General features: G+C 36.3%; 2 protein-coding genes across 3 annotated transcripts; one reads left to right on the forward strand and one right to left on the reverse strand.

Annotated features, from left to right (window-relative positions):
• Positions 1 to 3,062: 3,062 nt before the first annotated feature.
• si:dkey-29b11.3 (actin-binding Rho-activating protein-like) lies at positions 3,063 to 4,952 on the reverse strand. 2 transcript variants are annotated; one of them, XM_060869199.1, is made up of 2 exons: positions 4,859 to 4,952; positions 3,063 to 3,987 (listed from the first exon to the last, which is right to left on the reverse strand). In XM_060869199.1, exon 2 carries the CDS (start codon positions 3,878 to 3,880, stop codon positions 3,422 to 3,424), a length of 459 nt encoding a protein of 152 aa, XP_060725182.1. In that variant the 5' UTR covers positions 3,881 to 3,987; positions 4,859 to 4,952; the 3' UTR covers positions 3,063 to 3,421. The 2 variants fall into 2 exon arrangements, with proteins under 2 accessions (XP_060725182.1, XP_060725183.1); XM_060869200.1 differs by having other exon boundaries at positions 4,847 to 4,887.
• trmt11 (tRNA methyltransferase 11 homolog) lies at positions 4,882 to 19,950 on the forward strand. The gene is made up of 13 exons (XM_060869198.1): positions 4,882 to 5,025; positions 5,243 to 5,308; positions 5,572 to 5,645; positions 6,017 to 6,098; positions 6,191 to 6,283; positions 6,531 to 6,665; positions 6,950 to 7,106; positions 8,445 to 8,525; positions 8,634 to 8,798; positions 10,779 to 10,851; positions 11,632 to 11,766; positions 16,442 to 16,562; positions 19,213 to 19,950. The coding sequence occupies exons 1-13, from the start codon at positions 4,900 to 4,902 to the stop codon at positions 19,363 to 19,365; spliced, it is 1,461 nt and encodes a 486-aa protein (XP_060725181.1). The 5' UTR covers positions 4,882 to 4,899; the 3' UTR covers positions 19,366 to 19,950.
• Positions 19,951 to 20,659: the final 709 nt, after the last annotated feature.

Genomic DNA, 20,659 nt, shown 5'->3' on the forward strand with positions numbered 1-20,659 from the left:
TTTAGAAGGTTGTCACAGTACACTGTATATTTGAATGCATTGATTAGATAGAACTTTGTTTTAATTTAATACCCCTTTCTTGAATTATTTGAAAACCCGTGAGAGACACTGAGATAATAATAAAAAGACTTGATTATAATTTTTCAGGTTTTTAACATCTGCTGCAGTTTTAAAGCTCCACTCCAAAGTTAGATGTACCTAGACCTACCTAGTTATTTCCATCACTCAGTCTTTATCACCACCTTCAAATAACAGACACAAGCATGTATTGCATTTTTACATCATGGCAAGTGCAAACTTTTAATTATTGTAAAACAATGAAATTGAATAAAATTGTCTGTCATGTTTTATAACCTTTTATGAAACTTTTAAGTGTGAAAATTGTATAGTGCTGTATACAGAGGGACTTGCACAGTGGAAAGCACTGCTAACTCACATGTACTATAGGTGATCTATTTAATTCATTTCACTCACTCATTTTCTACCGCTTATCCGAACTATCTCGGGTCACGGGGAGCCTGTGCCTATCTCAGGCGTCATCGGGCATCAAGGCAGGATACACCCTGGACGGAATGCCAACCCATCGCAGGGCACACACACACTCTCATTCACACTACGGACAATTTTCCAGAGATGCCAATAAACCTACCATGCATGTCTTTGGACTGGGGAGGAAACCCCCGAGGCACGGGGAGAACATGCAAACTCCACACACACAAGGCGGAGGTAGGAATCGAACCCCCAACCCTGGAGGTGAGAGGCGAACGTGCTAACCACTAAGCCACCATGCCCCCCAATTCAATTCAATTCATTCATTCATTCATCTTCTACCGCTTATCCGAACTACCTCGGGTCACGGGGAGCCTGTGCCTATCTCAGGCGTCATTGGGCATCAAGGCAGGATACACCCTGGACGGAGTGCCAACCCATCACAGGGCACACACACACACACTCTCATTCACTCACGCAATCACACACTAGGGACAATTTTTCCAGATGCCAATCAACCTACCATGCATGTCTTTGGACCGGGGGAGGAAACCGGAGTACCCGGAGGAAAACCCCGAGGCACGGGGAGAACATGCAAACTCCACACACACAAGGTGGAGGCGGGAATCGAACCCCGACCCTGGAGGTGTGAGGCGAACGTGCTAACCACTAAGCCACCGTGCCCCCAGAAGTAAAACATAGAAGAAACATTTTAAAGTTTAAAATTAAGTTACAGTTTATATCTAACATTTATCCCTGATGAGCAAACCTGGGGTGATGTGGCAAGGAAAATTTCCTGAGATGATATGAGCAAGAAACCTTGAGAGGAACCAGACTCAGAAGGGAACTCATCTTTATTTGGGTGACACTGGACAGTAAATAATGTAAATGAAAATAATGTCAATAATGTCAACTATTTATAGTGGAGTGGAATTGTGCAACCAAGCGCTCCTGAGGAGTTTAACAATAATTCCTTCCTGCTGAATCTTCAAATGTTCACTGATGAAGACCCGAGCACAAAGCTGACCAACGCAAAGGCAGTTCAAAGATGACATGATTGTCTCCATGTGGTTTTATCTGAAGCAATCAGATATGTCATGGACTGTCCACTCAGATCTATCCCCAGCAGAGGGCATCAGGATGGATCAGGTCGGCCCAGAAAGAAGCTGGAATGAAACTCAGGAAGGTGATGAACTTCCCACACTAACAACACTGCATTTAACACTGCAATACACTGTATGCTTAACAATCAACTTATGCTTATTCAGAACAACTTTTCTTAGTCTTTCTTTTTACACTCCACTCTTATTATTCCATTTAGCCAGAAATCGAGAGTCAGCCAGAAAATAGCATCGACTACTAGTGTTATATTACCAACAAACTGTCCTCAGTTACTGGAATAGAATCATGGAGGAAGCAGAGATATTTGAGTGGTTCATGTGTTACAGGCATTTTCAGGAATTAAAATAGAAAATGAAATCTGTATCCTGTTCAAGAATAAGTGGAGGTCATCATATTAAAAGGAATATGTGTAAACAACAGACGCAAATAAAACATGTACACTGTCTTGTGTTTTGTTTCATTAAGACCCTACTGCCTTTACATTAATATCAGCTGTGTGCTTAAGGAAAAGAGTTAAAAAGAGAAGTTCCTCCAGGCTAATATATTATTAAAATATAATATTAAAATATTAAAATATAAATATTTTACTCTTTCCACAGACAGACTGGAAATTTGCAACTGTCTGAAACTTTTTGGCGGATGAACGTTTTAATTAACAGTTATTTTGACTGATACTGTAAGTGGACAGTTTTATTTTAACTGGTGAGTGCTTGAGAATCTGTTTACAGAACAGTCCTTGGCAAATATAATTTTAAGTAGGTAACTATGTCTGCCCAAAGATCTGGATAAAATTCGTCTATACTCTATACTGTGCCGAGTACAATGTCTTTAGAATTAGTAGCATGTGTTTCTTCTATTGGGTATTTTAATTCTAATGAATTTCAGTTAAGTAAATGGGCCTCATTTATCAGTCTTTTTAGTAAAGTCATAAAATGTTTGCATTAGCAAACAAACCAACCTATACATTTCCGATGGATTTACAACAAATTTGGAAGCTATAAGCTATATACATCTATACTTGTGGGTACAGTATATGTTCAGCTGAAAATTACCAACCACATATATGCCACATATATTTTACCAGCTGCATATATTTTAAACATGAAAAAGGCAAAGCTAACAAAGCTGAAATGACTGCTAAATGGCAAAAAAGGCTAAAAGTAAAAGTGGTGAATTTAAATGCATTGGGTCTCAGACTGAAAATCTGTTTCTTATATTTATTTTTCGGTGCATCAATTTAATATCATTCTATTGATTGTGAAAACACAGTTAGTTTGTTTTGTTACTTTGTTTCCAGTAAAACCTGCTTCATAAAGTGTTAATAAATTATATAATATGATAATTATACAAGATTTGTAGCCTAAAAAATAAAAAAACATACACTGGTATCTTCTATGGGCAAATTAATACATTGTCGTTTTCAGTCAAGGCAAATATTTATGTGTAGACACCTTGGATACCTTAAAACTGGTGTAAAGACAGCAAAAAAAATGCCCCTTTTATCCTAAACAGAAAATGACAAGGCATAAATAGTTTCAGCAGAGGGGTTAGAGGTAGCTGGGAAATCGTGTAAATGTTTTCACTGCAGTTGCAAGTTCCTGAGCAGACTGCAGAAGACCCTAAAGATTACACACTGCTCCTTTAATGCATGTGTCACTGAGTCAAGTCCACTCAATCAAGGCAGAATTGACGTTTTGCTGCAACTGTGAACTCAGTAAGAGAAAGGCCAGGAATATTGGCCAGATCCAAATGCACTCCATACAATTAAAAGCATTTAATCTTTATCATTCATTTGTATTTTAATAATTGCTTATGGAAGCAGTGAGATAAGCACTCGATCATCTTTCCCTTGCCACAGCATCTCTCCCTCAAATTGCACAAGCCCTTGTTTCCGTGCCCGGAGCAGCACTCCCACCAGCTTGTTCGAAATTGAGACATAATGTGCAAACAGCGTGCCAAACTCAATTTCCCGTCTCCCGTCTTCTCGCCTGTGCCCAATTTCTCTAATAATCTGGCACAGCTCTGTCACCTCCCTGCCAATGTGGGAGTGAGCCTCCATCCCTCTGCGCTCAGTGTGAGATCCCTCCGGAGGTTTGCCATAGTCCTTCTGACCCCACATGGGACAAAAGGCCATCACCTCATCACTAGTAAATGGATTGTGTTTCTGATAATCCTTGTGATCTTCAGACCATTTCTGCCAGGTCTGTGTCAGTCCTTTCACTGAAGTTACTTTGTCTTCAGGGGGTTTTGATAGCCTGTCTGTCTCCATGGTACACTTTATAACATCTTTCTTTTGGATGGACACAGACCAGGAGTGATAATACTCAGCTTCATGTGTTGTTAACAGGACACCAGGGAGATCCAACTACAGCAATCCTATGAATATTTTAAGAGAATTACAAACAAGGTGAACCTGCTGTACTTACTGTATGTTGCCTTCAAATCATAATGGAAAGATCGTATTTACAAGTTGAATGCACATGAAGGCCACCACAAAGTCATAATTATGAATGGGAAGGGAAGGTTTACACGTCTCAGAAGCTGATTTAAGCTTTGTGTGTGTGTGTGTGTGTGTGTGTGTGTGATAGCTGCCAGAAAATACAACTCCACTGTGCAATCACAAGACATACAAAATACACATATTAAAAAATAGTTTTAAAAAAACACTGTATTTTGTAGTTAATTAAGAGAAGAAACAACTCTATCTTGTTGGAGCTTAAGGCAGCTTAAGGAATATGTCTTTCTTGGGTTATAATATAACAATATACTAAAATTATACAGTGAAATAGTTACAGTAAATAATTAAATACGGCTCTTGCCTTTTTCTGAGCTTATTTACTATATTTTTATATAGTGTACCTTCTGATGAATAGAAGGCATTAGTGCATTATTTATCCAATTATGGGCAATAAGGGCAGGAGAAATTCCTTGAGACAAAATAAATAAATAATATGTTTCATTGTTCTGGTTTAGCCAAGAATTTGTAAAAGTTTGTGTTTTGTGAGTTTGAACATTTTACCTGCTGCAGTAAAACTGGTTAAAATTGTACTATCTGTTTAGTTTCAAAGTAATATGTAAACAGTAACGTACATTTCATCGGCTGCATCATTAGCAAGTCTTTTACCGATATTTTACCAAGTATTTCGTTCAACAGCAAGCACAAATGATAACAAGTTTTTAAAAATAAATACATAAATAAATAAATAAATAAATAAATAAATAAACAAACACTTACATATACACTTACAGTAACTATCTGGGTGTCGACGACAGGTAGGAACTGTGTTTATGTGGGCATCGTTGCCTATCGGACTGTTTTGTTTGGTGCGCTACGATATGGCGCTACACTGTGGGAAAACATGCCGGCAATATTTATTGCATTTAGCACACGACAGTGTCGACTTCAGATTGCCGGTATGTAATGTTGAATTTTTAAACATCACAGCTTCTTTTTATGCTCGATGATGTTTGAGGTTATGAATTTTAAGCATGGCTTACTGTAAAATTATGTTATCAGAGTATTAGGTTGAGTAATACATCAGAAATATTAAAATAAATCAGAAGCACTTAATTAATCAAGCTAAATATATGAGTGTATGTGTATAATATTTTGTTTGTTGTTTTGTTTTAGGAGATCAAATCATTGCTTTCTCTTGTGGGTCGGCAGTGTGTTCCAACAGAATCCTTCAATGAAAGGGTAGAACAATCATGACCCGTGCTTTTAACAGAACATTTATATTCGTGTTGTAGTGAAGTAAGAAGTCAGTGAGTTCATGTCACGTTTCAAAATAGACCCGAATATATCATGTGAAAGAGTATGGCTTTCTAGATCTAATTATGCAGAGAAATGTACGCATTGCTGTGAAATCTGTGTACGATCATTTTTATTGTCTTCTGTCTTAGCTTAGATCTTTACAGCTTTTCTGTTAACAAACCAATGTGTGATTCCCCCCTTTTCAGTCACCCTTTTGGCGCCTGCATGGTCTATCAGAGGATGACGTGAGGAGTGTGATGGCAAGAACAGTTTGTGCCAAGTAGGTGTGAGTGACATTAAGCAGACAAACTAATCAGTTTGTTTTGCAGGCAAAGGATAGGCATAAGGAATAAATTATATACTGTACATTACTTATAGTTCAGTGGGATCGGTTTTTGTTAGTAATTGGAAAGTTTGGTTAAAATCCAAGAAATGCCAGAAAGGCTCATTTCCCGCAAGATGTTGTATGTTTTGTACTAATGTTTATCTGTATCCTTGGACTGTTCAATATTGTAGTGTGCTTTAAATAAAAGTGATTGCCAGATGATTGAACTGATATAGAAATGTAAGAGTTTGTGTCACTGTGCTGTAACTATACAGTAAAAGCCTTTTAGCTACAGTTTTGGTTTATATATTTAAATACACCTTTAGGTCTGCATTTGAGCTTTGGGGTCATGGAAGAACAGTCTCAGAGCTGAAGTCGTCAGTACTGGAATATCCCACAGAGAGCATGGTGTGTGTTAATTGCTTGATTGGTAAATGTAAGCGTTTTATTATTTTGTACAAATTTCGTGCCTCTAACTTTCATGCATTTTGTGCACACAGATGCCGTTTCTACAACAAGAATCAACATACAAAATTAATGTCTACACTTTCAACAAGACTTTAGTGTTCACAGACAGAATAGAGAAGATAGATGTAAGTATGCTGTTATTGCAAAGTATTTTATTTTGAGTTTAGGAGATGTTTTGTTTCCAAGGGTATTAATACTCATAGTACTGAATACCCATCAGACTTAACATTAGATAAACTATAAGTCAAGGTGTTAATGTGAAAATACATTTTAGTTAAAAATGTTATCTCTACCATCTCTGTTGTCTGGGTACATTTATTTTTTTATTAGTTATTAAGTAATACAGAAAATTAACCAACGTTTCACCCACAGGCCTTGGACTTTCTCCCTTTTCAAGGTAAAGTCAATCTGAAGGATCCAGATCACATTTTCTGTTTATTAGAAGACTATGGATTGGATCCTAATAACATTCCTGACGAGCCATTCTACATGTATTTTGGAAGATTTGTAAGTGAGCATTTTAGGCAATAAATTTATTTTAGACCGTGCTTTATACTAATTTGTCTTTTCTGTAAATGCCATTATTATGAATTGATTCTAAATTGGTATCAAGTCATATTGTAATTCTGAATATATAACCAAGTAAAACTTGTACTTAAAAACTTTAAGACTAAATTTTTTTTACTTTTTAGGAGGTGTGTTTTGTCTTAACTAGTCAAACTCTTTATCTTGATTATCTTAAAGTAGTACTTGGTATATTTTAGACATTTAATGATACTAATTTCTCCCAGATTGCAGATGGGCAGAGAGAACTAATCCGCTCCCACAGCGTGAAGAAGAGGCACTTCATTGGAAACACCAGCATGGACGCAGGCCTTTCTTTTATAATGGCAAATCATGGCAAAGTAAAAGCTCATGATTTGGTGTATGATCCTTTTGTTGGAACAGGTGAGATAAAACACACTCAAAAGTCAAGCATAATGTGTAGGTCAGGCTTATTTTTACAGCATGTGTATAAGTGTGTATACAACGTGCAGTTTACAGAGAAGTCTATAAAGAGAGACAATGGGGTTTAAGCCATGGTGCATACATTTAAACATACATTTTCATTTCTAATTGAAGTTCTACATCATTTTTTCAACACAGTCAGTAGTTTTTATATTTTTTTTTATATTTGTACAAATATATTTACCATGGATTTATTTATTTATTTATTCATTCATTCATTCATTCATTCATTCATTTATTTATTTATTTATTGCATACACCTGATGTCCAATGCCTTTGGCTTTCCTACATCCAAAATAAAGCTTGCTGCTAAAGCTACACTTTTTCTATTCTCATGCACAAGCTTTAATTTCAAAGCGCACATGCACAGCTCTACAAACACAGCCAATGTATGTTTTCTGAGAACCCAGAGGAAACCCACAGTGACATGGGAAGAACATGCACAGACACTCTTGACAGAAAATAACCTGAATAAACTCCTGAAACTGCCATGCCACATTCTATAGATCTTATTTATATTGAATTTTAAATACATTACAGTGCAATACAGCATAGATACTATTACATTTGTAAAATCAATGAATGAAAAAATATATCTGAGTGAAAATTGAACAGATGACTCAGCTTCCTGGAACTCCAGCTTCCATGCTGCAGTTTATAGTAAGTCTCATAGTAAGCATGTTAAATTAACCAAACCAAACAGTTTTTTTTTTTGTTGTTTTGTTTTTTACTTAGCAAAATATGATTTTGAGATGTATGTTAAAATGTTTTTTTTGTGATGATCATTTTTAGTATTTAATTTCAGTTGTCTTCCCTTTGAAATTGCTGCTTCTATTCAACCTCAGATCATGACACTCCAAGCTAATGTCAAAGTTAATAACTGAAAATGTTCAAAGTTAAAACTGATTGTGGAAAATAACCAACATTTATATTTGTATCAGGAGCTTATGTTGTTTTAGGGTGGAATCAAACTATAACCACATTTAACAGTTCTGAGGTTCATTCTCCTTTCTGTGTGTTTGTAGAGCCTGTGCTTTTTGCCAGGCGTGTGCTTTTGTGCCAGTGATTCTCTGAGAGGTGTGAGATCTGCTGGCCAGATGTGCTTATTCCCTACTAGCTTCAGTGGAAGACCTGGGCATGTCTGGACAGAGCTCTCTATGCAAACTTTAGATCCTGCAATGTTAAAAGCATTAACAAGAAACGTTCTGGATTTTTTTTTAAATTGCTGAATTTTTTTTTTTTTTGTTCTTTCTGTTTTTTTCTTTTTATCTTCTCTAGGTAGTCTCCTTGTAGCATGCTCACACTTTGGAGCTTATGTGTGTGGCACAGACATCGATTATAACACTATACATGGAGTAGGTAAATGAGACGTTTTGTTATTTGGAACCTACTTGCTGTGCTTATTTATTCTATCTCTTATTTATTCTCTGAGAAACCTAGTGATAAAGAAACATGTCTTGATTACAGGGAAAGCCAGCAGGAAGAATCAGAAATGGAGAGGTCCAGATGAGAATATCCGAGCGAACCTGCGGCAGTACGGGACAGAGTGCTTTTATGTGGATGTCATGGTGTCTGACGCCTCAAAACCTGCATGGAGGAAAGGGGCCTTGTTTGACGCCATTATTACAGACCGTATGTTTTCATAGGATTTCATACCCTTTCACATCACACCTGTTTCAATTTATTACTAGAAGTTTATTACATTAAAAAAAAAATAAGAAAAACAATATTTGTCACAGATTTATTTAGATGTACAGTAGTGTACATTTGATGTAATTTTAAACTGCTGTTATTTCCCCTACATTTGTGAGGAACACTTAGAAATGTACTCAGATTTATATGTAATTTTGTCAATAATGCAAATGAATCCAGATGGTTCAGATTTTTCAGTTGGCTATTGCTATGATTTGTGTCCGGTAGCTCACTTGGACATCTGTACTGTAAAAATTCAATGCTTTGAACTTTATACTGTTTGCACTTGTCAGTTCAGTTCCTTTTTTTCTGTCAGTTTTATTTGTTTAGCACCTAACAATAGACAGTGTCTCAAAGCAGCTTTACAGAAATCCAGATGTAGATTTAAATCACTAAAGAAGAAGCCAGAGGTGAGGTGCAAGGAAAGGCTCCATGAGATGACAAGAGGAAGCATTGAGAGGAACCAGACCCTAATGAGAATAGAAATAATTACGGCTGTAGAAGTCAAAAAACACATAACACAGATTTATATGTAACACAGAGCAAGAAGTGCACTGTTCACATCAATAGACAACAAAATGATAAGGAACGTAACATTACCTGATAATGTGCGGTGAGGAAACCTTCGAGGCGGGTCCAATATTCTGAAGTGTTTACTCTAATATTTTATAGGACTTTGTAGATTTATAGGAATGGGATAAAAATATTTCTGAGGTGATTATTATCAGGAGAAATCAACTGCCAAGTATTTCATGAAGGAGGTGCAGGTGCATGGATATCATTTGCAGCTGTATCTCACAGTTGATTATGTATATTCTAATATTCTAATTATGAGTAATCTGTAAAAAAAAAAAAAAAACTTGAACCAGTGCACAGAGGGTTTGTGTTTTGTATTTTTTTATGTCCTGCAATAAGCAGGATGGTCTGTATCGTTGCACAGATTTTTTTTTAATTTAATTTTGTATATAAATGTTTATATCTATGTAATCCAGCAGCAAATTTTCAATATCTATCACAAACTGATAAATCAGCAAATGTGTATTTGATATAAATGAGAGAGAGAGAGAGAGAGAGAGAGAGAGAGAGAGAGAGAGAGAGAGAGAGAGAAAGAGACTCTTTGAAATATAATATATAATCACTTATTCTATTTACTTGCTTCTACAAACCCTGAGCACTTTATGAATTCTGGATAGGGTTCGATGTGCTTCACCATGTGCATTCTAAGATACATTTCTGCTCACCACAATTGTAGAGTGGTTATGTGTGTTACTGTAGCATTTACCCATCTGGTTGTTCTTTATAGTCTTCTTTCATCAACAAGGCTTCTCTGTGCCAGTGGATTTTTTTATTTTTATTTATTTATTTTTTAAAATTGCACCATTCTAGTAAGCTCAAGAGAATGTCGAGTGTGAAAATGCCAGGAGATCAGCGGTTATATAAATCAGCTAATCTGGCACCAGCAATCGAGATCACATTTTTTCCACCATTCTGATGGTGGTTGTGAATGTTACCCAAAGCTCTTGGCCCGTATCTGTGATTTTTTGCATTGCACTTTTGCCACATGATCATCTGATTAGATCATTGCATGAATAGGTGTACAGGTGGTCCTAATAATGTGCTTAGTGAATATATGCTTTCTTTAGAATAGAAGCCTTTATTTTATCTTATATACATTACAGCACAGTGACATTTTATCTTTATTTATCCTAACTTTGGAGGATGAGGTCAAAGCACAGTGTTCACACTGCTGGGGTTTGAATCCTGATCCTCTGATCAAAAACACAGAGACTTAATTGTTTAAGCCACCACTACAACACAATTTATTTAATCGTTGTGACACTGACACTCTCTCTTCTATCTATCATTTATTACATTTTATGTTTCTAGCACTAGAACTCTTCTATTTTGGCCACTTTTCAGCTCCGTACGGAATTCGTGAATCAACAAGGCGGACGGGTTCTCACAAAGAGATCACGACTCCTCCTGAGACTTTGTAAGTGTATTCTGTTCTCTTAACATGACCAATTAAATTATCAGCCATGCAACAAATACTGGTGATGTTTGTGCATCATATATGTCATGTATTGTCCTTTAAAATGGTTCTTAAACAGTAAAATGCTTTTGACAAAATAGTCAGATATAAAGAATTTAAAGTCTGTTGTATCATGCTCTGTAAAAGCTAGTGCTGGCTATAACACATAAAAAAAGTCAAGATCCATTTGCTAGGTTTCATGAACCAAGTATTTTAGGAAACATGCATTTAGATATTTAGCAAACACATTATGTTAATAGTTATAATCAGCCTCTTTTGAAACTCGCCTTGCTTTTTTTGTACTTAGTGTAACATTAGCTAGTTTTCAGTCCAAGGTATTTTGTGCAAAAAAATTTTTTAGCAGTTTGAAGTGTTTGCCAAAGTAGGCAATGAAAAAGGCATTTATTTATCTGTTATGTTTTTTGCCATTTAACTTCATTGGGTAATTTTTTTTGTAACAAGAAATTCCAAGAATAACCACAAAAGAAATATTTTTGGTAGAAACAATACTACAGTTAGATGTAAAATAATGTGCAGCATGTTTTTTGTGCCATGTGGCATCATTTATTTTGTCTATTTTCTACAACAAACCAATAAAACAGTTTGTTTTACTTTATATACGTTACTGACGTCCCTGTTTTGTATACGTCAGTAACCTAAGATGTTTGAATGAAGCTCTGTGCATTAATGCGCTGCTGTGTTTTGTCATGTTGTGTCGTTTCATGTTGTCATGTGGTGCAGTGCTGGTGAGAGTCATGTCCCTGTTTCCATGGAATACCATCTAAGTGACATCTTTGCTGACCTCCTGAATTTTGCAGCTCATCACTTGGTCCTTGGCGGACGCCTGGTTTACTGGCTACCGGTTTACAGACCAGAGTAAGTAAGAGTTATTGTTCTGCATCACTTGCTGAAATATTAACATGTCTACACTCTGTTTACAGTAGCTATGGGCAGAGTGAAGACGAGCTCATGTCATTTATTTCTACAGTCAACCCTTTAGTTTTATGGCAGACCTTTCCACTAGGGGGCAGCGTGGCGCTTTGTGAGAGCTGTAACCTGCTCGATAAGTACGAGTTTGTTCATTTTGACCTGCTGAGGCCTGCTGTCTGTGGAGCAGGTGGGAATAAGGGACATTCCACTTTGTTCATGCGGATGCTGACTACACACAGACGTGTCCACTCGGACGCTGATTACAGGGCTTAAGAGCAAAACTGAGTAAGAGGCGTGTGATCAGTTTTTACAGTCAGCACTTACCTCATCTGACATATGAAAACCGCAATCAATGGATGTTTTATCTTTGTTGGGAAACTCGGTTCGTCAGGTTTACGGACTCAGGCAGTAATATACTATTCTTGTTTATGTGGTCTGTGGTAATGCTGGAAGTTAAAAGTATTGTTTTGCTCCCTGTCTGAAGAATTATAATAACGATGCCCTTCTCGTCCTGGGTGACATTCAGGGAAGTGAGTCGGGGGTTAATCCATAGTAATGCATGTGTAGATTTAATAGTCATGCTCTAATTTAGGGATGATATTGGTGTCCTGTTTCAATTGACCTGAAAGTGTCAGGCTCCGATGACAGACATAAAGGGATTTAAGTGAGAGCCGTGACCACACCGACCTCAGCGGAGGCCAAGTTCCTGTCATATATGCAAATGGATCTTTTTCTGGTTTTAGAGCGCTAGAACAAATGTCTTATAAAGGTGGGCTCAGTGAATCTTCGGTCAGTAAAATTTGATGATGTTCATCTTCCATTCATGTGGCTTTTAATTATGTGTTTGGAATTGCCTTTGCTTGCCTGTCAGTCATGTTATCCGTCGATTTGTGAAACTTATTCTGAACTAACTCTTATCAGTCCCTCCAGGATTTCTTGTTTTTTTTTGTTTGATTGTGGTGTATTTCTTTTCCCAAAATGTGTGAAAAAACTGCTTGAATTTGAAATTACAAGCACAAGAGTCTGCTTTTAAATTACTAGCAGTGAATTCACATATGTAATTACATTCTGTGATAGCTGTGCTCATGTTAGATGCACATGAATCAAAGAGAGCTTTGGCTAAATGCGTGCTGTGATAACACCATGTTATGCATCTTTGACCCAAATGTGCTGAAAATCTGCTGTAATTTAGAAAAATGACAAGCTTCTCAGAATATGGCAGAGTTTTGTGTTCATTTCTGCAATCGCAAAATTCATGACATCCTGGTGGGACTGACTAATGCATTAGCATTCAGGCCTTCTAGTCTGTGGCTAGAGAGGGAACGGCAAAGTGACTGGTGATATTTGATCAAATTTCCAATTGGCTTATTTTCTGCTGTGTCAGACTAACAACCTCATACTGGAACTAAGCAGATAAGGAAAGAGGAACAGGAGGTCTATAAGTAGTTCTTACTCTTACTGATGATCTCCAGGATCTCTTTGACTATTTAACTGTATTTAGAGTAACTGTGTATGTAGCAACGCTGTTGTTTATAAACAGCAATGTCTAAAGAACGGATGAGTGCAACAGTAATGTGGTGCTGCGGTGCTACTGGGAAGCCCACAGTCAGTTCGGGAATCAGTGGACTTTCCCTATGGGAACACAAAGGTTTGACCAGTGAGCTTACCATCATCTACTCCCACTGAATTGAACACCTCAGAAAAGATTGCGCACAACCTATGTCATGCATTCTCACACACACACACACACACACACACACACACACACACACACACACACACACTCTCTCTTCTTGAGCTTGCCTCCTTTTCCACTCCAGTCAGAGCCGTTTTGATTTTCCAGTAACTGCAGCATTAGTCTCTGACAGAACATATGTTTTATGTTCTTTGGCCAGAACATATGTGTCTATCTGACAAATCTTTCATTAAAAAAGGACTAACATCAGTTTCTGCTTAGCATGTATGCAGGCTTGTAAAACTGTAATTTCTTCTGCCATGTCTTGTAAGTCACCAGAGCAGCACAAATATGAGTCAGTGTGAGTTAGAATATGCGACACGTCTTAATCTCAATCCCAAACAATATAGATAACATTTGGGATTGATGTTTGCAATTACTAGATCACATTTAACAAAACTGAGTGTCATTCGCTTTTGTGATAAAGTTATAATTTGTGTAACCAAATACGTACTATAATAAAGAACTCGGTGGCATAAATCTTGAAAAAAAATTAAATGGAATAATGTTGTTATCTGTTTATTATTTTGAACTGATTTAGCTAATACAACTGATGAACAACAATAGAACATGACTATAAAATACAGCTCTCAAAAAATGTATCTGCAAATGTGGATATTTTACAATAAATGTCAATTCGACCCGAAACACCAAAAATGGGTTAAATGGTTTGAGTGTACTTTTATTTTGGGCTGAAAGGGCAATTTGTTTTCATCTTAGTTTTGAATTATAGAGAAAATCACATCAGTGTACCTGTTAATATCTAATCAAATTTAGCTGAACTGTGCGCTTCTTTTTTCTAATAACTGTTTCAAGATTAATGGTGTGTCTGATCGGTAGCAGTTGTAGAAAGGATCCACAATGTCCTATAAGCTGTACACCATAGCACAAAGCAAAAAACATGCAAGCTAATAAATCGTGTGAAAGCTTTCCTCTCATCGCTGTTGTCTTGGCCTTCACTGCTTAATCCTAACAAACATTGGCTCAGGTGAAATATGTCTGGCTCTTAAAACAGCACAGGCACCACAAGTCTTAAAGCCAACTGAATGTAATCCACATGAGTTCTGACTTAATCAGTCTTATTAAAGCATTCAGCAGCAGCCGTGACATCAATCCACTCTGACTCACGGCTCTATATTCTGAAGAGGGGAGCTGTCAGGTGATTTCTATAACTGGGGCTCCAGAGCGCACTTTCCCGGAACGAAGCCATGTTTAATAGTTCTCCTTGGTGACAGCAGCAGCACCATGTAAACCTCTGAATGGAGGTTGTATGTATATCTTTCAGTGGGTCGTGTAAATGATCTCTGGTGCCGGGAAAACATGAAAGGGATGGGAAGACATCATGAATTGTACAAGTTGACGTAACACAAAAAAGGAGGGTTTTGTTGTTCAGATAACAAAACCAATTTCTCACGATTGCTTCTGTGGTTGCTTGAAGGCATTGAATGCTTCTGTGGTTGCTTGAAGGCACTAAATCCAGTGATTTAGTTTTGGCATAGTTTTGTTTTGATGAGAAACATATATATATATATATATATATATATATATATATATATATATATATATATATATATATATATACACATATATATATATATATATATATATATATATATATATATATATATATATATATATATATATATATATATATATATATACGCGTATATATATACGTACATATATGTGGGCAGTCAGATTTAAGAAAAAAATATTACGTTTAGTTTAAATGAAAGAATAATGTTTCTCATTGCTTGGTTAAATTATGTACAGTGAGATTGATCAGGTCACATATTTGCATGTGAAATCTCAGGAAGATGTTGCCACTGATAAGAACTATAACTGTAGTATAAAATGTATTTAATGAAAACGTGCATGCAGAACCTAAGTGTTGTGGGTTGATTTTCAGCTCAGCTGTGAGATCGGTGTTTGGTTTTATTCAGGGCTTTTGAAAATACATGATCAAATCATGTTGATGTATTCAAATTGTATTTGTCACATACACAATCATACACAGTACAACATGTAGTGACATGCTTTTTATGATTATCCTTAAAATAAAAATAGAGCCAATTAACACTAAGAAATAAGATATAATAAAGTAAAATGAGAACATTATATAGTATATGAAAAATATATGTACAAAAAATTTGGCTAACAAAAAATTGTTGATGTTAATCAATTCAATCACAAACAACTGATGGACACATTTGAATGAAATAAATGTACATTTTTTTCCCCAATAAAAGTGGGTTGTTTGATGTACATTTGATGTACTAGGCTTTTGTGCTGTCTTTTATTTATTTATTTTTTTATATATTTGTATTTCTTTCTCTTTTCTGCTGTAACAGAGAAATTTCCCCATTGTGGGACCAATAGAGGTATATCTTATCTTATCTTATCTTATCTTATCTTATCTTATCTTATCTTATCTTATCTTATCTGATCTGATCTGATCTGATCTGATCTGATCTGATCTGATCTGATCTGATCTGATCTGATCTGATCTTACACTACAAGCTAGATGTACTAAGCAAAGCTATCTTATATTGCAACTAGCTACAAAGTGTACTAGCTACATATAGTCATAATTTCTACTGTATATAGTTCCAGTTCTGTATACTGTTCAGTAATTCAGATCCAGTCACTGGAGGAATTAAAGTTGAAGTTGTTTGTGGAAAATTGAAGGAAACTGAAAGAAACGTCAGACTACATCCACAACAGGAATCAAGTCAATTAGTCTGGATTTGTGGCTTCTAATTTGTATGGAATTGAGTTACTTGCTGCTGTTGCTGAAATCCAGGCTCCATGTCAGACACACATAGAAACCGAACAGTCATTTAAACATAGCGTGACGATTGATAATACGTTTCATTTGTGTCATAGGTACTGTGACGAGATGGTGCCGTCACATCCCTGCCTCACACTTATCAGCAACTGTGAGCAGACTCTGTCCAGCCACACATCTCGAAGGCTTATCACTATGGGGAAGACCAAGGAACCAGAGGTTTGTTTCTGTGGGTGTGGGTGTTCGTATGTTTTCAGATGTAGAATGTATGTTTTCAGATGTGTTGGTTAATAATCCTGCAAATCTCACCATCTGGCTGCGGTTGACTCGTTTTTTTATACCTCACTTTAATGTCTCAAACATACACTGTACAGAAAATAATTAATCTTTGTATTTGACAACCGTTTCACTTCAAACCCCCAAATTGTTCCCATAAATGCCTGTGTGAATCATTCACACATAAAGGGGCAGTATTTTATCTGTGAAGACTGGCATGTGTCTCAAGCAGCTCACACATCAGACCTGGAAACACATAACGTGTCACATTTCATAGCTCATACCATTGCTGCTGTTTTCCCCCACCTTATTTTCAGGAGAACCTGATCACTTTCATGTGATCACGACTGCAGTTCTCAGCCAAGAGTATATTTTTGCTTTGGGTTTCTTAGAAATAAATATTTAGTTTGCATGGCATATGTTATTTTTCATGTAAGTTCAGCCATCTGTAATTTATCCACTCAGAGTTTCTCAGTCATTTTTTATGAGGCTTGCTTCCTGCTGAAACAGTAGTACTAAATTCAACATTTGTGAAACTTTGTCTCTTTATAAATGTTTTATTTAGCAATTTGTGTGCTATTTTAATGCATAAATAAATGCTCAGATCATGTGATTGGTTAGACAGTAAAGGCAGCAGTGTTCTTCCATGTGAAAATGGGACAGCGTTATGTGAATTTCCATTTTCCATACCTTGAAACACAGTTCCATACACTTGACCTTTTTTGTATATAAAACAGAAAAAATATTAATTCCACATCAGTCATTTCATACTCATTCTTAGTCATTTTAAATCAAAAATATTTCATAGTTATTTTTTCCTTTATGAGAATACCCACAATGTGATTTATCTTCAAATAGAACAAGACAGAAATTAGACATGACATGAAAATCATAACTAGGAAAGATTTTGGACTAATAAAGAAGTCACATTAGCAACTTAAAATCTGGCAAAATATATTTAAAATAGAAAACGGGTAAAGTTTGAAAGGCATCATAGCATCAAAGCCAAAAAGGACCAGCAAACCCCTACTTTAATGCACTTTAAAATCAGACCCAGCTCTATACCATGTGCCTCTAGCACAGCTTGATTGGACACAATACCCCTTAGGGCACAAAGAAGACAAGCATCAATGCTTCTGTCTGTTCTGTCACCCAGATTGTGGAATGAAGGTCCCCTGGCTGTCCAAACATCTGAGTCACTCCCTGTCATTAAAAGAAGACTAAAGCACTACCTCTTTATTGAAAAAAAAAAAATAAACAAAACTAATACTTTGTCTATTATTAAATAAGAGTAATTTCTTGTGTTTTTGTTCAACAGGCATTTTTACACTGACTGCATTATTAGTCTTTGACCTAGTGAATTAGCATGAGGATATGTTTTCGAAAGAAAATACAATGCACTCCTGTAAGTCGTACTGGAAAAGAGTGGCTGCTAAATGCAATAAATGTATCTGCTGGCTGTATCCATCAGATTAAAAAAAAAATTGCTAATAAATCGTTGACATTTTTTTATTCCTAGATTTTTGCCATAAAAAACAACAAACAAAGCTGATTTATCCCCGTCTCAATTTTAGTTAAAATTTTAGTAGTGTAAGATGGTGATTTATGTGAAAATGTTAAACATTGTATAAGTGTTCCTGGTTAATTAACAGATACAAGTAATTGAGAAATGAAAACTGGATCTGTATTGTACTAGTATCAGATATACAGAGTGTTGTGAGGTTGTTCGAAACTTCACTGTGTTAGTTTGTCAAACGACACTAAGGGCTTGATGAAGGCTTGGTTCCCATCGTTTCCACAGGCGCATACACACACACACACACACACACACACGTACTCACTCTCTTCTCATTATTGCTTCACTTTAACTCAGTCTGTTATTTGGGGTTTTTGGTGTTGGGGTTAGACTGGCTTCAGCCTGACTGGCAGAAACGACGTGTAAAATGGATGGAAATAGTTGAAGGTGGCACTGATGATGCGAAATGGTGGATTAGTCACTTCCAGTTCTTCATGTCTCTGGCACCTCGTTATGTGTTTTCTTCCTGGCCTCCATCACTAGGCCCTACTAACAACCTGGCCTTAACTTCATACAGGAAAAACTGAGGAGCTTCATACTTTTGTCATTACTCATTTCACTGTGATTTAAGAGCTACACAAACAAAATAGCAGAATAGAAATTGCTTTTGTTAGTGAATTGTCCTTGGTGTGGTGGTGTATCATTTGTGGAGTTCTTGAATTCTAATGAATTTACAAAATTAACAGACTAACAGCCCTCTTTTGGGACTATATTTACAACAAAAAAAGAGAATATGGGGGCACTCTAGACTGCAGTAATTTGGAACAACATAATCTTATGTTGAAAATGTGTCCATTTTTTAATAATGTCTGTGCAATTATGGGATTTATGCAAAATGAAAACAAGTCTTGTGTGTGGAACATCTTGCTGCATTCACCAAAAGTGTTTAATAAATACTGTTGCTTGGACAGCAAGTCAAACATTATGCCAAAAACATCATGGCCTAATAGTAGTATGAAATATCAAATAATAAAAAAATATGCTGTCATATTGACATACACTTGTGTTTTCTTGCAGAAGGCAGATATGCTAGCACAGTTAGCAGACCCACGCTTCAACCCATACCAAGGCCATAACTCCTTCAGGGAGAAATACTTTAGTGGCATCACCAAAAAGAACGGAAAAGGCAGCGGAAAAGAACTGCATCAAACAAAGGAGAATGATGGATGAAATTTAAGTTTTGAAATGAGCATATTTATACTGTGTATTTGTTTTAATACCGTTCTTTGTAATTTCATTTTCTGACTTCTTTTAAAACTTGCATTACCTCAGAATGTGATTTCAATTAAAAAAGCATGCTTCTTGTCTGTTTTTTAAATGTGCTTTCATTTATATCTTACCTCAGGCCAGCCCGAAGGGATCTGATGTTATTTATTACTGCATTATTGTTGAGTATTTAGATAAAGTGTGAAAGGGATTGCAGTAATCCCTTTCACGTAGCAAATGCAGCAATGATGTAGAGGCGGTTTCACCTACTGTACATTGTGGGAGGATGATGGACTGCTGCTTCCTGTTGTATGAACTTAGTTAAGATAGCTGATTAATGAATCACTTTTGAATTTAACTCCAAGAAAATCATTTGGGAGACTTATGTTCAACATAAATTTGATCCATGAACATTAAGGAAAGCAATGGTTCTTCTTTGGTTGGACATTAATCTAATATTATAAATCAAAAGGATGCATATCCAAGTGTTTCTGCAAGGATTGTATTCAGGTAGAAGTCGTTTTGTACAGGCTTGCATTACTGCAAGTACATTCCAACTGTCAACGAATCTCATAATTATTTTTTTTTTTGTTATAATTTTTTTAGTTTCAAGTTTTCCCTCATTTTGTTTGTCTGATGGTCAAATGTCTAAAGAGACAGCAGTCTATTATTAGAGGTGACAGTAGTATGTATTTTGGAGAGGCTTTTTGAACATTAGTATTTTGAACATGCACACAATACTGATAGCTTCATATGAAAATGTTCTGTGAACTACATATAACTTCCACACTTGTGGATGAAGCACGTAGGTAAGTACAGGGATCTTCCAGTATGTCGCTTTATGACAATGCAGTATTTGTAATAAATGCTTTGGCATACAGAGTCCCACTTCATGAATGTCCACAAGTCCAGCATGTCTAGAGAGCTCAGTAATGCAGCTGCTATTATCAGCCAATAGATCCTCAACAGATATCAATGCCACAATCTGATAGAAACGTTTATTAATAACGTCTGTAGTAATAATTCTGCCATTGAGGAGATGAAGTGGCTGTGATCCTCAACTTACACATTTAAGGACACCTGACTGTCACATCTGGAAGCACACAATTGTATAGGATGTTTATGCAGTTCCAGTTTCCCTTCACAAGGGGTCTAACCCAAACATGTTCGCGCCTGGACAATGTGCACAAGAGGCGCTTCATGTAGACATGATTTTCCAAGGTTGGATTGGAAGAACTGAAGTAGCCTGCACAGAGAT

The sequence above is a fragment of the Tachysurus vachellii genome, chromosome 5, assembly GCF_030014155.1.
Source record: "Tachysurus vachellii isolate PV-2020 chromosome 5, HZAU_Pvac_v1, whole genome shotgun sequence".
NCBI classification, from domain to species: domain Eukaryota; kingdom Metazoa; phylum Chordata; class Actinopteri; order Siluriformes; family Bagridae; genus Tachysurus; species Tachysurus vachellii.